The following is a 16,286-nucleotide window of genomic DNA, read 5'->3' on the forward strand; positions in this document are numbered from 1 at the left end:
ACACAGTGAGACCAAATCTTTTAACGTGGAAAACCCAATGTGGGAAAAACCACAGAACCATAGTCCACCTCAAACTTCCACTATCAATAATAATGATAATAAGTTTACAGTAGGTCTTCTCTAGAATAACTAGAGGATCAGAATAACATCAAGATTATAGATCTTATTCAAGAATAGCATATCTTCATCAGGATCTCCTTTCAAGAATAGCATATCTTCATCAGGATCTCCTCGTGAGCGAATTCTAGATCTCATAAAGTGGATATAACAGGAAAGCACCTTAGAGAGTGTAAACTACAGATCAACACCGTTATGATTGTAGAGTTTGCTGCAAGGATTCTCCACATAAAATTTGGGCCGAAACTGACAACGTTTGGCTATCGATCGTCAAGCAGAAAAACTCAGAAACCTAATCTTTCTCTCTCCTCTGCACGCCGTACTCCGCAAGCTTTCACTGTACGTGCACACACTGCCGTCACCCAATTTTGCCCTTTCTCTCTTTCTCTGATTTGGGCTCGAACGATCCAATTTATCCAAGCCCGCATATAGGCTGTACCCAACATTACTAGTAGCTAATTTGAACTTATTTTTTTAAAAGATAATATCCTCTTAACTATATGTATCAAAACTGAATTAAAGTGTCGATCAAAATAAAATATATATTAGATGGAGGATCAAATTTTGGATAATCCTCATAAATATAACGACTATTTGAATGCCTCGTCAACCTAATACAATAGGTAAATACCTCGTACGATCGACAAAACAAATGATAATACTAGTCGTAATACTCATTTGGAGGACTTTTCATATCTAAGTAACGCCCTACATCTTTAATTATCCTTTTTATGTCTTTTATGCAAGTTTCTCAATTACCTAACCTCACGATGCTTAGGAAATAGTTACCAGCTTTTACTGGGGATAAAGTTTTATCAAGTCTGTTTTTTATCCGAAAACATACTGATGAAAGAAAAGGCTTTGATGATGAGTACAAAGAGGTCATAATACTGCTGCACATTTCCAGTGTTATCCCCAATCTGGTCCACCTTTCTTATGCAACGAAAGGGTTACACCACTTTTTATTTTTATTAATATAAAATGTCTCACAGCTGAGGAGGAAAGAAGCAACAAATGGTGGACATGAGACCATGCACAAGATTGGCTTCCAACTTCTCGATGTTATTGGGGTGGAGTGGATGCAGAACTGCTACATAGCAACTATCAAAAACATAGAATCGAATTAAGTATGAACGAGAGCAATAATTTCAGCTTAAGTATTCATTATTCATTATTCATTCATTCATTTAGGAGTCCTAATGATCCTCTGCAGTACAACAGTCCGAGCTCGCCTGATGTCCCTGCTGCACTTATCATTCTGCTCCCCCAAAGCCTCCACGCTCTTCGTGAACACCTCCAACTTCTTCTTGATCTCCTCGATCCCAATCTTCACTGCCTCCACATCCTTGATGGCGAAATCAGCATTATCCAAAAGCGAAACGATCTCGATTTCCAACTTGTCGATCGACACCCGAATGCTATCCAAGTCCTTAATGACGATGAAGGTGCCTACTTGCATGGAGCCAACCACCTCCTTTTGCCCCTGCACAGAATTTCCGTAGTCCTTCAACAGTGAGTCGATCCACTTCGCCATCGACCCGATCGGGATCGACGCAGCAGCGGCCAAAGCAGCAGCGACTGGCGGCGCAGAAACAGCAGCTGCGACCACTGAGCAGATCAGGACGGCGGCCAGGGTGGCCGCAAAGATTATGCTCGAGACCTTCCTCCATGCCTTGATGGACTTCAGCTTCTTGTCGAGCTTGTTCTTTCTCAGCTGCAGCTTCTCGAGCATGAGCAGCTGCTGCCTGTAGACGGACTGGAAGACCCGAAAGAACTCTTCCGTGAAGGGGTCGCCGGCCGTGTTGAAAAGCCTCAACTCGTCCAAGGTCCTGGAATACTTCTTGTTGCAGTCCTCGGCTTCGGTTTCGTCTTCCCCCTCCGCGAAGCGCTGCAGCGCAACGTGGATGATGAGTTGGCTGTCGCGAGCTCTCTTGAGGCACCTCTCGAGGGCGGTACAGAAGTCGAGGGTCTGGAGGCTGTTCTCGAAGTAGTCCTCGACTAGGTCGAAGAGCTCGGGGCTCTTCCAGATGTCTCGCTTGCAGGCCAGGATGACCTTCACCACCTCCTGGTTCATCTCCAGAAGACAGCTGGTGATCTCCCGGAGGGAGTCGAGGGAGAGGGAGCGGACCTCGACTCCGAGAGCGAGGGTGGAGATGGCGCGGCTGGTGCGCTGCTGGAGCGTGGTATCGAAGGTCTGGAGCTCAGGGTCGAGGCGGCAGGCGGCCGCGTAGGAGCTCAGCTCGGCCACGTACCGGATGTTCGCATGGCTCGCCTCCCCGGCCGCCGGTCTGGAGCTGCCGCCACCGTCGACCAAGAGGACCGGTGGCGCGTCAGGCCTCCTGCTCTGGTGAGCGCCCATCTAAGAATCAAATGCAAACTAAAGCTAAAGTTGCGATTTTTATCGACCGAAACCACTCAAAATGGACGGAAAATCGAAACTTTGGGAATAAATCAACACAAACCAGATCGAAAACTTTGGAGTTTGTTGGATTTCGAGGTAAACGTAATAAAAAAAATCAAAGCTTTGGTGGAAAGGGAAGCGGAAGAACTTGTGAGACTGATTGAATCGAACAAAAGCACCGAGAAAGAAGAGACAACGGAAGAGCTGGGTGTTCTTCCACAAGTATAAATCAGAAAAGATCAGATTGGATAAGGGAAAGAAGCAGAGCAATGCGGATAAGAGCAGTGTGGAAGACGAGGAGGTTACTGCTTCAAGAGATAGAGAAGTGCACGAGGAGGAAGAGTCCGGTGGATGCCTTGCACGCATGAGAAACGAGGAAAGAGGAGGGAGGTGGCAAACGGAGTGATCTATCTGTGTCTCTCTCCCGGAACGCACACACACATTTTGGTTAAAGTTGCGACGCGGGAAGCAAAGCTGAAGCAGGGTGGCAAAAGAAGGAGTGAGAATATCAAAGTAACCATAGGGAAGAAAGCAAAATGGAGTTTGGGGAAGAAGATGCCAAGAAAGGTGGTTGTCTTGCTAGAGAGAAAAAGGGTGTAGTGATGTATCATATTTATTTATCAAACTTTAAATATTTAAAATATTTTTAGATAAATCTAAATTATTAGCTTGATGATAATGTATCTGACTCTAAATCTCAGCTGAATCATTCTTCATCAGCATGTCCCTGTTTGATCCTATATCACCTGCATGTCCATGTAGCTTCTTTCTTGATTCCATACTAGAGCAGTGAAACAATTTTTGGTGTATCATATATCTCATCTTCATTGGAACATGACATGAACTAGGTTAGCACAGTCTGCCAAGCAACAGCAGAGGTTTGTGTGTGAATTAAGCAACAATTCATTCATATATGTCAGCAACCCTGACAGTCGAGACTCGGATTAAGCTAATCGCTGCATGTGAATTGTATAAGCTAATCGCCATTATCATTTTGGTTGGTGATGCTTCGTTCTCCACATCAAGGCCGAGAACAGACCAAGCAGTGGGTGTTGGTGGAGTAGGGGGGGAAGAGATGACTCGGAAGAGCAGCAGAGGAAGGCAGCGGCTTAAGACTTAAAAAAGAGTACAAGCGAGGGTGATATATAACATAACGGACGTTTTATAGGACCCGTTACAATGGCTTCCTTCAGGGCGAGCGCATCGTCTTGGCGTCACGTAGAGACCAAACTAACGTTGGGATGGTAAGATCAAACGTAAGCGGAAAGTGCGACGTGTTATCATCGACGATCCGATGATGAGTCGATGAGACGTTTTAGGAGACGCACGTGAAGCGTGAGCTTCTCAATAGTAATGCACAAAGGTCTAACCAGCGCGGATCTTAAAGGCGTCAATCAAGCCTGTGCACGGCTCTTAAAGTGTGGATGGACGCTTGGAACTGCACAATAATTATTAGCAATTTCCAGCTTGATGGTTCTATGGAGGAACAAAAAACATAAATTATGCGTAAAAATGCAACTTTGAATTGCATGGCTTAGTTCTCTCACTTACATGCTAGTTTACTTGCATAAATACATCAGAATGTCTTGTTAGATTTTAAGATGGATCCATATGAGTTGGAACATGTCAAGTCGGAGGATCCTTGAGTTGAAAAATCCATCAATATCTACTCTCAACTTTTACTTCTCCCCTTGTTTTCACTTGATTCCCTGACATTTGAGTGAAAAGGAGAATTTGAAGATCCAGGTATCCCAAGAGAGCATTTGTAGCCATTGCTGCTGCTCTTGAAGCTATCTTGCAGACCTGAAACTAAAGTATCAGATCCATGTATATATATATATATATATATATATACATGGTCCAAAAATAATTTATGTTAATGATCCTTGGAGCATCAGATCTTGCACAGATGCAAAAGTCCTTTCTGTTGAGCAAGAATTACATCACACAAATCTTTGTTCAAAAATAATTTTCGCAGTCTTCTTTACTTGTATGTGAAAGAATTACATCACACAAATCTACGTGTACAACCCATCGGTAAAAGTCTGAAAGGGACAGCAAGTGTTCATAGCCATGAGAAGACGATGACCACAAGGCCATGCAGCAAGCATCATGTCTTGTGGGAGATGTGGCACTTGTATGGGCACCGCACCGCATGGTGATCGGGACTTGGTTCTTGATGGAAGGAAACAAAAGAAAAAAAAAAAAGACAGTGTCATGTTCCAGGTAGCAACCAAAAGCAAATGCAGAGAGCAATCAACCATCTCCTTTCTGTGACAGACATGCCATGTGACGACTTGTTTTCGGATACAACAACAGTCCCCCGAACTAGGTAGGAGGTGCTCGATGCCTTCCAACTCAAGTGAGGTATATGCTTGGAGTGCAAAGTTCATTAAAGGCAGTAGCAGATCTGATATGAGACTTGTTATTAGATCCAGTCGATCGAATATTTGGCGTGTGATGTTGATTGCTATTTGTTGTCTATTCATCTCATCCTGTCCTTTTAAAAGCTTAAAAGAATAGATACGATAGAACATATTTAGTTTATATTCTGAACATTCATTCGCCTGACGAGAGAGTTTGTGGAAGGACAAGATCAATCTAGTTGCTTTTCTTTTTTAATGATGATTTGACACAAAGCAAACATCACTTAGATACCATATTAAATTTATTGATCATCCTATTGATTTATACTATCTATACCAACCTTATTGAGTTGTAAACTAGTTAGGTAGTCGATCTCTTTAGCAATATTATCTATGTTGATGATGGAATGCTTGCTAATCCAATTACATGGCACTTCTTCATGGACCACTCTCAAAGCGCCGGTGACACCGTCACTCCATCCATCATGTTCAAACCATGGACAGAAGGGATTTGTTTGCATCGGACATGGGTTTTGACCTGCAAGAAACAATAAGATCAGTTGGGTTGTTTCCATCGCTTACTAAATAGCAACAAATGTGTGTGTGGTTTTTCCTTTTTCTTTTAAAAAAATCATCTCTTATGATTTTAATATTCTATAAAAGCATAAAATATCTTCGTTACGGATATCAGTAATATTTTTGTCAATAGATTGTTTATCATTTATATTTGCTTTTACAATTGTTTGGTATTGTATTTTACCTATTTTTTGTATCTTTTTATTAGGTTTTTATAAACAAAACATGATGATTACTTGTCAGGCTACGTAAAATTATTTTAAAATGATATAAATTTTACGTGTTACGATTTGTTTTCCATAGACTACGATGTAATGAACTCTTGAAACATCCTATTACTTTTCTTATAATTAAAAAAATATCGATTAGTTTACGTTATGTATTTTAGTGAGTATTTTTCCTTCTAATACCTGCTTGATGATTAATAAATCAGTTTCCAATTGGGTGTTGAAAGGTCCAAACTGAAATATGTTTGAGCCCTTCTCGGATTGCTAAAGCTTCACATTGAATTACGAATATAGATGGATAATAAGCTTTTACTCGCCAGTGAGCAGTTCGAAATGGTCCCTTAGAATGTAATCCAAATTGACTATCATGTGTGTCGAATTGAAGCTCGGAAACATTTAATTCAAATTGACTATCATGTGTGTTGAATTGAAGCTCGGAAACATTTAATTCACCAAGCCACCACCATGTAGGTTGAAGTTATAATCTAACCCACAAAGCTTCATAGTGGGAGTTCATCATGCACTCACACCCACATGGCCGACGACATGTTTGGCCGAGTGGCATGTGTGTATCGACCTCATCTGACGCCACACGATATGTCATGTCGACATCAGCACATCAAAGCGAGTATATGATACCGATTCTTTTAACCATCCCAATGGCTTCTCGAATCTTCACATGTAATTTTTTTTTTTTTTTTTTACTTCATATAATACACATATATAATTAAAATATATTTATTATTCTAGGTTAAGATGAACCGGTGTGATGTAATGCTGTTCAAGTTTGCCATGATTTGAATCGTTCAAGTTCGATGATGACATTGGATTACCTTTTAATGAAAATAAATTAAAATCAAACGAAAAATCGAACATGACCTATTATATCAGATCGAAATTTGATTAAAATTAATAGGAAAAAATAAATAATGCGCGCTGAAAACTATGCTTCAACAATACCTACGTTGTGATTGCGTGAAGCGGTGGCCCCACCACACAGGTCCGCCATCACTGGGAAGCCGACGGAGTGGGCTTTCCCTTTGCGCTTCCGATACCTCCCCTCGAAACAGTCCTTTTCCCGTTCCCCCACCGAAACAATCTTCTGTTACTCCAACACACTGTACCCCGCACGCAAAACTGAGTCCGTCAGTGGGTCCCGTGGTAGCTTCTCTGTTCGTCTCGGCGGGTACAGTACGCCCCCTGGTACTATAGCAAACACGCCCAGACTTCCGCGTCCGACGTCTACCCCGAAGGAAGAGCCCGACGGCGTGCCCGCATCGCATCGAGTTCGTGGAGAGCGGTGACCGTCATCGGTGGGACCCGCACAAGTTCCCGATTTGTAGGATGCGTAGGGGAAGCCGCCCACTCCATGTCCTCGCTAGTGTTATAACGCCTCCTCTCTCTCCACTCGGTATCGTCTCGATTGCCGAAGCAACGACGACGACACCAATTTAAAGACCAGACTCCGTCCCCGAACACCAAAAACTAAACGGCTTCTGTGATTTGATTCCTTTATTATCTCCTTTTATTCCCTCCCCTCCTCTTCCCTTCTCGTTTCCTCTCTTCTGTCCTTTCTCGGATTCGTATTATATATAGATTAGATCGAGGGAGTTGCTACCAGCAGAAGCCCTCGCCCTCGCTTGGTCTTCGGGGATTAGGGACTCGAGGGGGAGGAGGGGGAAGGCGCCGGCCATGGATCTGGAGAAGAAGCCCGTGGTGTCGGACGTGGGGGCATGGGCGATGAACGTCGTCAGCTCCGTCGGCATTATCATGGCCAACAAGCAGCTCATGTCGCCCAACGGCTATGCCTTCGGCTTCGGTACTCTCCTCCCTCGATCTGATTCTTGTCTTGGTTCTTCGCGTTGGGAATTGAAGTTTAGGGCGTAACGATTTGATCTTTCTGTTGGAAACGAAGGATTGCTGCCGTCGAATTGTCTTTTCTGAGAAAAAGGAAAGATTTTCGTGTTAGAGAGAGATATGAAGTTAAATGTTCTAACCCGCCTTAGATCCACGGGCGATATTGATATTGTGGCAGATGTTAGCAGTGATGGCCTATTGGCGTTCAGTTGAAACCTCGCATAAGAAATTTTCATCGGAGACCTTTTCGGGTCTGTCTTTCTTGAATCTGCGCTGTAGATCTAGGCTTCAAAGACCCAATTAAAGGATCCTGAAGCTATGATTAATGTAAAAAGTCATGGTCGGGGCTTAATGTGATAAGCGTTGTCACAGTCAATTATTTTTCTCTTAAATTGTGGGGAATTACGTGGTGGATTCGAAAAGTTACTTTTTTTTAACATCCCAAGTTTGTCTTTTTCTTTTTTGGACTCCTTGATTTCATTCAATTTCATTGATGTTAGTTTATATTATGCAGCAACAACGCTGACAGGGTTTCATTTCATTGTCACTGCCCTTGTTGGTTGGGTTTCAAATGCAACCGGTCTCTCTGTATCCAAGTATGTTCCTTTTTGGGAGCTCTTTTGGTTCTCCATAGTCGCGAATCTGTCAATTACTGGGATGAATCTCAGTCTCATGTTGAACTCTGTTGGATTTTATCAGGTTTGTAAGTTTGTGCCTTGTGTAGTGAAAGATGATATGGTTGAATGTGTGATTCAAATATGACTCGATTGGTCTCTTTTTTACAATATGCAGATCTCCAAACTGAGCATTATACCCGTGGTTTGCTTTATGGAATTTTTGTTGCACAGCAAACACTACTCACGGCAAGTGATTCTGGCCGTTGCAGTTGTGGCCTTAGGAGTTGGTATTTGCACAGTCACTGATGTGGACATCAATGCAAAGGGTCTACTTTGTGCCTGTGTGGCTGTTTTTTGCACATCATTGCAGCAAATTGTGAGCATCTCTACTCTGACTGAGCATGATTAAATTCCATGTCCAAAATGTTTTCTTTGCCCCTCTGTCTTTTTTATTCTGAGACATGCACATTGGAAACCAGTTATATGCCAAATTTGCTTCTTACAAGATGTTGACTGTCAACATTTATCTGAGCTACTATGCCTTTGCGATGTTGAACTGCTTTTAAAGCTTAACGACTAGTAATCTTATGAACCTAAGGTGTATCATACTGAAACCGAGGGTTGGATGATTATAGATGAGGTCAGATTCATCGTTCTAATGTTCTACTTAACTAATATTTGACAGCATGTTCCTAGGTTACCAACAACTAGATGCTTACAAGTTAAAAATTTCATGCAAGGATATTCTATCTCTTAGTTTTTCTGTATAAGCATGCAACAATACCAAAGAACAATAAAAGTAGTTGTTAGGACACTTTGAGCGGAATGGTGCTTCGTTTGTTCATTCATTTGCTTGTATATCTTCCTATTATTCTTCTCAGTGAACCATGCTTTGGATCTCTAGCTTATGCCTTCACTTTCACTTTGAAACACTACTAGGATGCATCGTTTTTTTCTAGGTTGGCATATGGCTGTTTACTTTTAAATAAAATTTCTTGTGGTTAAATTATTATGTTGATTTCAATCCCTTCTTTTATTTCTTCTATTTTTAGGTGAAACTTCTAATAAGCTAATGTTCTCTGCCTTTCGGTGGTTTATGTTTATGCTAATTTCCATATGAGAATATTTTTCAACCGAAACTGCTTTTTGAAGTATCAGTATCGTCCGTTAAAGTTGTTCAATTATTATTTGTTTGTGTTGTACAGTTTCCTAGCGAGTGACCACTTGAATTAATGTGGACTATTTAGTGTTCACACGGTCATTCAATCTTTTGTACCAATTGATAAAACTGAATATGAAAGTGCAGATGTGTTCATAATTCATAATTTGCATGCTCCGCTCCCTATTTGTAAATGTATGGTTGTGGTAGATATCTTATAAATGACAAATGGAACTCCCTTTAAACTGTTTGATTAAGCTCTTGGAATTTTATAGCTTTCTTTGACCAGCTGATTTTAAAGGTTCTGTATATTTTAGAGAGTTGACTCAGATTAAACAATAATTTTAGTACTTGAAAATTTGTAGTTTTAAGAAGGGCATGAAACTTTTAGCAGCAAGATAAAGATGATTGCTTTACCACACATTTCCATGAGAAGATAAACAACTCCAAAGTAAAAATTTTGGTGAATCAGGATTGTTAGAATCTGAACTCAGGAATGAACAATAGGATAATTATAGCCTCAAAGTATGTGCAGCCAAACCCTTACCTATATCTTGTTCTTTAAATCTGCAGACAAATCCATTGATAAACAAATTTGTGGGACAAATAAAGACACTAAATTCAAGGTGAATTCTTCTCATTTGAGTATTATATGTTTCTGATCTTTAGCCATAGTGATTAAGATTCTCTGCAGAAACAATCACTATGCTGTCTCCTTTTCTCCCTAACTATATCATATTTATTTTCTCATGCCCACTCTTGCGCATCCAAATTTAGTTCTTCCAACCATTCATTGAGTGTTAATATGTTGGTATTGTTAGCTTTGGTGATCCAGGTCCACTGTGCAAAAACTGTGGCTATGCTCTCTCCTTTTTCCCTACATCGTAAGATACATATTGAATTGGATCCTCTTTTACAGATCTTTCGTTCTTCCATCTCTGGTAATAAAGTCGATAAGCTTTGCTGATAGCAGTTTTGTCGCTTTTCTTCCAGATGACTGATTGGTTGATTGTGTTGGCTTGATGGAGATTATCTTTCAATTATTCTAGCATATTATTTGTTCTTCCAACTTAGGGTAAAGATGTATGGGCCATCAAGAGGTCTCACATATATTTTCATTCTAGCTGTGTGTTTAGAGGTTCTTTGAATAAAGGGAAGCACAAAGAAGTATAGTCTGTAAAATCATGATCATGGAAAATAATCTCCATTAGTCCTTATGCTTTTTTTTTTTTTTCTTCTAATGATAAACTTTAGGAAAATTTCATTTTTTATGCTCATTGAGATGGACTCTTTTTTATCAGATTTATGTTGGATCATGTTATATGATAACATGACATAAGATTTAGATGCAGAAAACTGTAAGCCTGTTTGCTTTATGTGAGATTTAAATGCAGTTACTCTGTCAAACTAATAAATTAGTATCATGATGCAGGTAACTTTGTCGGAGCTGTGTAAATACAGCTTGGTTTCTATATTTTGTCATACAGCAGGATTCATCTCATTTTTTTAGTCTCTATTTTTGTTTGCAGCAATGCATTTAGCCATTCTCTAGACCGATTATTTGTAGCTCTAGTTGGTTAGTTATCTCATGGTATTATTTTTATTACAGACAATTGGGTCTTTCCAGAAAAAATATAATATTGGTTCTTTTGAGCTCCTAAGCAAAACTGCACCAGTACAGGCAGCCTCACTTCTTATTGTTGGCCCATTTGCTGACTACTACCTCAACCACCGCTCTCTCTTAGACTACCGATTTACTTCAGGGGCAACTGTAAGTTCCATATCAATATTTCTATTGTCGGATGGGACTTCTGATTGCGCAGATTAAATCTAACTTGAACTTATTTTCCATTGTTTGAGACAACATCTACAATCCAATTATATGTTTCTAATCTCGTTCATGCAGTTGATCATAAACTACAGCCACATAACTATCATAAGCTTAACATGAAAGATCACTGGATACTTGTTGGAACTCTCTATAACCAAGTACTTGCACATGTTTTGCAATATGCCATGCGTACGGCCACATATTGTTATACAGATTCATATGCAATCCCCATAGGTACAGAAAATGTAGTCACATGCAATTTATGTTGACTCATTGTTATTCTGTCTAAAATTATATTCTTCTTCTATAAATCAAATGGAAATTATTTTTGTCCATGAAGATATCTAATTTATATAATTCGCATGGCCCTGGCTGAGGAGCTACTGCAATTGATGTATAGAAATGTCAGGTCCACAATGAACTAAAATTGCACGTCTTGGGACAGACGCAGTGGAAGTTTAATTTGAGTATTTTAAGTTACCAGACCCCAACTATCTATCAGTTTAAGACTATCATGCCCTATTGCAGAAGAGGGACATTTTTTTATTCTGATAAAAAAGGTGAAGGAGCAGGTTATGTAACATTTGTTGATTTCTCTTATTCCGTTTCTAAGGTACCTAATCAAATAGCTAATTTAGATTGAGAATTACGACATATGGCCTTCTCTGGTTGGAAATTTTTGTATTCTTTTTTGTTTTTTGTTTTTCTCAAAACATTTCATGTTTTGCATTTATTTACTTTAACATATTTGAAACTAAAATTAAATTAAATTATCGGCATGTGCATCACATATGCAAATAACCTAGTAGTTTTAATTATGTAAAACCTTAACTATTTTTTGTAACTTATCATTCAATTAACTTTTAAAGAGTGCAGCTATCACTCTAGAAGCTCTGCATTTGGTTATTATCTAAATTTGAGTATATATTTTTTTCTAACTAGTTACATATTACCTGCGAGTTGCACATGTGATATGATGATGACTGCTATTTGAACATTGTGCGAGACCCTAGACAGAAACACAACAAACTGCTATTTGGTAAGTTGTATCGATTGTAGTTACAGTCAAGCTCTGCATCAGAATGTCATCTTTACGAAAGAAGACTGCCTCTGTTGGATACACATTCCATTTTAGATGTGCCATCTACTGATTTCTCATTTAGCCTGGTTGACCTCTTTTTGCAGTTCTTCGTACTTCTCTCGTGTTCCCTGGCTGTCTTCTGCAACATGAGCCAATATCTCTGCATCGGCCGGTTCTCTGCAACATCCTTCCAAGTCTTGGGTCATATGAAGACCGTCTGTGTGCTGATACTAGGATGGATACTCTTTGATTCAGCTCTCACTCTCAAGAACATTCTAGGAATGTTGCTTGCGGTGCTAGGCATGGTGGTCTACAGCTGGGCTGTAGAGCACGAGAAGCAGGTAAACCGGGCGACGCATATAATTGCCGACAGCAAATCGGAGGGGGAGGATGTAAAGCTCCTGAAGGAGAAAGTAAATGGGCTCGCCAAATCTGACCTTGAATTGGGGCAGACAAAGAGCTAATTCTATTCTTCACATACGCATGTCCATCTCGTTCCTAATTATTCTTTAGTAATTTGATCATCGTAGTCACTCCACGATGCCTACAGTTATGTCTTAAGTGGATTTCTTTGCCATTCTTCATCTTCTACTCCATTTTACATGGGATCATCGTAGGCATTTGCTGTGTGCGGACAGATTTTTTTTTTGTAATGTTTGAAGGGTTGTCAAGGCCCTGAATCAATATTTGTCACTCTCGTCTTGTTGTTCTCTGTATCAGATAGATATCCAAGTGTTCAGTGTCTGGTCCGTTCTACATTTTTGGAATCGAATGGAGTGGTTCCTGACCTTGATCTCTCCACCGTGAGCTTCCCTAGCAGTCTGATTGCTTTGGTGTTGCAGTTTGTAAAGTCAGCAAGACAATATCAATCGTGGTATTAAATCTTGATATTGGATCTCATATCAGCCGCGTTTCTCATGGATCTAATATCATGTAGCAGTAAATGTCAGCACTTCAAATTAAATCCAAATACAAGATATAAACCAATCAAAGGAAATTATAATGGGTGATTCGTACGGAAGAGTCCTCAAGTTTTTCCACATAGCATTCCTTATTTCTATATTTCTCTCGTTCCCATTATAAAAAATAAAATAAAATATCTTTAAAATTTTAAATTATTTAAAAAATTAATACCCTAAGAAATCCGGACTATTGAGTTATCAATATACTAAAATTAATTATATATTATCTCTTATAATTAGTTGCTCTTAATATTTCGATCTAGTTAATTATATATATTATCTTTTATATTTAATTATACTTAATATTTTGATCTTTCTATTTTTTAAAATTATATTGGATCCTTATATTATATTTAATCTCGTTTTTAATAGAGTCAATATGTGCTCAATGATAAATGTTACTATGATTTTATTAATAAAATTAATAAAATAAAAAAAATTCACTCTCATAAATATAAAAATTTTAATATAATTTTTAAAAGTATAAATATTAAAATATTAAAAATAACTAATAAGGATAGTAATATATAATTAACCCCATGTACATGAGTTAGATGAGTTGTAATGGAGTGGCTTTCTTGGAACGAGCAAAAGGAGTTGTAATGGCTCACCTCCGACTTATGTATAAGAGAATCGACAGAAACAATCATATCATCTCTGACATGATGAAACTGGATTAGCAGCCATCCCAAGACTGAGATTGTGGCCGCTGATCACGATGGTGATCTCCCACGTCTTGCAGCTTCAGCCTACTTTCCACTGCCCCATTTGAGTCACGTCCCTTGTCGCCCATGCAACGTGGCCGCCATGCACGCATCCCTCCCACTGAGCTCTCCTTACTAAGTATTAGACACCCTTCCTCCTCCGTTACCGACCTAGGAGGGAGAGAAGGCAGATCAGAGATCAGAGAGAGCGGCGAAAACGATGAAGCCCAAAGCTGTGGTTTTGAAAGGAGCGATGCTGCCGCTGTTGCTGCTATGGTGTTTTGTGGCCGTCGACGGAGGGGGAGAGGAGTTCCCCGGCGTTGGTCCGCTTCTAGTGAGGAAAGAGAGCCGGAGGACGGTGGCCTCCACAGCGTCCGGGGAGATCACGGCCGTCGACGTGCGTGATGGCTACGGTGGCGCCTACCATCTCCAGTTCATCACCATGGCGCCCAGCTCGCTGTTCCTCCCCGTTCTCCTCCACACCGACATGGTCTTCTACGTGCAGTCTGGTATGACATCTCGAAACAGCTCAACACGAGAAAAGATGGACGCCTACATCAAATCTTGGTTTCTGCAGGCAGCGGAAGGGTCACATACGTCGAAGAGGACGAGAACCATGAGACCGAGCACATCGATGTGGTGCGTGGTGACATCTACAGGTTGGAGAAAGGCAGCATGTTCTACGTGCAGAGCCATCCGGACCCAACGAGAGACAACCTAAGGATTCATGCCATATTTAATGCAGTAGACACGGACAACACAAAGGTGGTAATCATCCCTCTAACCCAATCTGCCAACACACAAGAAGATTCATGATCATTCATGGCTTCATGCAGGAACTACCAGCTGCAGCTTACTCAAACATCAGTGATCTGGTCGGAGGTTTCGAGGACAAAGTACTCCAGATGGCATTTGGGGTAAGTCATGGTGATGAATCCATCTATGTAAGTAGAAGAGATTCGTGTCAGTGCATGGCTTTGATGCGTTGTTTCACCTTAAGGTTTCCGAGGAAACCATTCTGGCCATCAAATGGGTTGAGAAGCCTCCGGCCATCATTCCTTTTCCGCATACTTCGAAGACAGTATCCTTTGGAGCTCTCAGAGGGATCCGAAGTCTCACCGCCGAGGAGGAGAAACTCACAAACAAGAAGAAGACCAAGGCATTCAATTTCTTCGAGGCCAAACCCGATGTGGAGAACTGCAATGGTTGGAGCACTGCCCTGAGTCACAAGGACCTCAAAGCTCTCAAGGGCTCCAACTTCGGGGCGTTCATGGTGAACTTGAGCAGGGTAAGTATGAGATGAGACACGATCACATGGTATCGTCCCAATTCTTTATCATTGCATCTAAAAGCTTAAATCGACAGATCGAATATGATTTAAAATTTTTTTTATTGATGGAATATGATTTGAACACACAATGCTTCGCTCTAATGCTATATAATTCTGTGGTTGGTTGGATCTGAAAGGTTCAATCGGTAGATGAGACATGATGTGTTGTGTACTGACTGATATCAACCTTATAATGGTTGAAGAGTTCGATGATGGGGCCTTATTGGAACCCCAAGGCGACGGAGATCGCCATAGTGATCCAAGGGCGGGGAATGGTGGAAGCCGTTTGCATCGGCGAGCCATCGGAGGAGACGAGGTTTAAGGCCAAGGAAGGGGATGTCGTGGTGGTGCCGAGGCTTCACCCGGTGACCCAAACGTCCTACAACGACGAGGGCTTCATCTTGGTCGGATTCAATAACCTGGTGGGGAAGAACCGCCCGCAGTTCTTCGGGGGTAAGAGATCGGTGCTTCGGATCCTCGACAGGGAGGTCATGGCCATGGCATTCAACGTGCCGACAGCTATCGTTGAAGGCCTTTTGTCTGCCCGAGTTGAGTCCACGATACTTGCGTGTACCTCGTGTGCCGAGGAACTCGAAGGGAGGATGAAGGATCAATCGAAGGGTGAAGAGGAACACGAAGAAGAAGATGATGACGACGAAGAAAGAGCAGCTTGGAAGGTTGATGAAGAGGCGAGAAGAGAGGCCGAGAGGGAGATGCGGATGCTTGGAATGCTAGTTTGAATGTGTTCTTATCTTCAATGTTGTGGGAATAAGCTTTGGCTGTAGGTGACATTTGTGGATCTACCAGATGTCAATGTAAAAGCCAGACAGTCACAAGTCCAAAGAGAGCTACATAAATAAGCCAAGCCAAGCCAAGTAGAAAATGTTTCGAGTTCACAATCTGTAATAAAAGTTGGTTTGGTAGATATATAGTTGAACGCATCTCAAATCATGAAGTTTTTTTAGTACCAAGTGCAATGTTGTGACCGATATAGGATAAAGAAATGCCAAGGTGAAATGGCTATATTTCTAGTTCAATTTCATCAAACATCTCCCAAC

At 40.8% G+C, this 16,286-nt stretch overlaps 3 protein-coding genes across 3 annotated transcripts; 2 read left to right on the top strand and 1 right to left on the bottom strand.

Moving 5' to 3' along the window:
* Window positions 1-1,263: 1,263 nt before the first annotated feature.
* LOC103973341 (UPF0496 protein 1-like) lies at window positions 1,264-2,792 on the bottom strand. Its single transcript, XM_009387878.3, has 2 exons — window positions 2,580-2,792; window positions 1,264-2,476 (listed from the first exon to the last, which is right to left on the bottom strand). Exon 2 carries the CDS (start codon window positions 2,474-2,476, stop codon window positions 1,301-1,303), a length of 1,176 nt encoding a protein of 391 aa, XP_009386153.1. The 5' UTR covers window positions 2,580-2,792; the 3' UTR covers window positions 1,264-1,300.
* A 4,245-nt stretch (window positions 2,793-7,037) lies between these two features.
* Window positions 7,038-12,976, top strand: LOC103973342 (UDP-rhamnose/UDP-galactose transporter 1). The gene is made up of 5 exons (XM_009387879.3): window positions 7,038-7,506; window positions 8,059-8,243; window positions 8,337-8,537; window positions 10,930-11,091; window positions 12,337-12,976. The coding sequence occupies exons 1-5, from the start codon at window positions 7,380-7,382 to the stop codon at window positions 12,694-12,696; spliced, it is 1,035 nt and encodes a 344-aa protein (XP_009386154.1). The 5' UTR covers window positions 7,038-7,379; the 3' UTR covers window positions 12,697-12,976.
* A 1,148-nt stretch (window positions 12,977-14,124) lies between these two features.
* On the top strand, window positions 14,125-16,157 carry LOC135652813 (vicilin-like seed storage protein At2g18540). The gene is made up of 5 exons (XM_065174067.1): window positions 14,125-14,407; window positions 14,476-14,663; window positions 14,735-14,815; window positions 14,899-15,186; window positions 15,432-16,157. The coding sequence occupies exons 1-5, from the start codon at window positions 14,152-14,154 to the stop codon at window positions 15,966-15,968; spliced, it is 1,350 nt and encodes a 449-aa protein (XP_065030139.1). The 5' UTR covers window positions 14,125-14,151; the 3' UTR covers window positions 15,969-16,157.
* Window positions 16,158-16,286: the final 129 nt, after the last annotated feature.

This window comes from Musa acuminata, chromosome BXJ3-11 (genome assembly GCF_036884655.1).
Source record: "Musa acuminata AAA Group cultivar baxijiao chromosome BXJ3-11, Cavendish_Baxijiao_AAA, whole genome shotgun sequence".
NCBI lineage: Eukaryota > Viridiplantae > Streptophyta > Magnoliopsida > Zingiberales > Musaceae > Musa > Musa acuminata.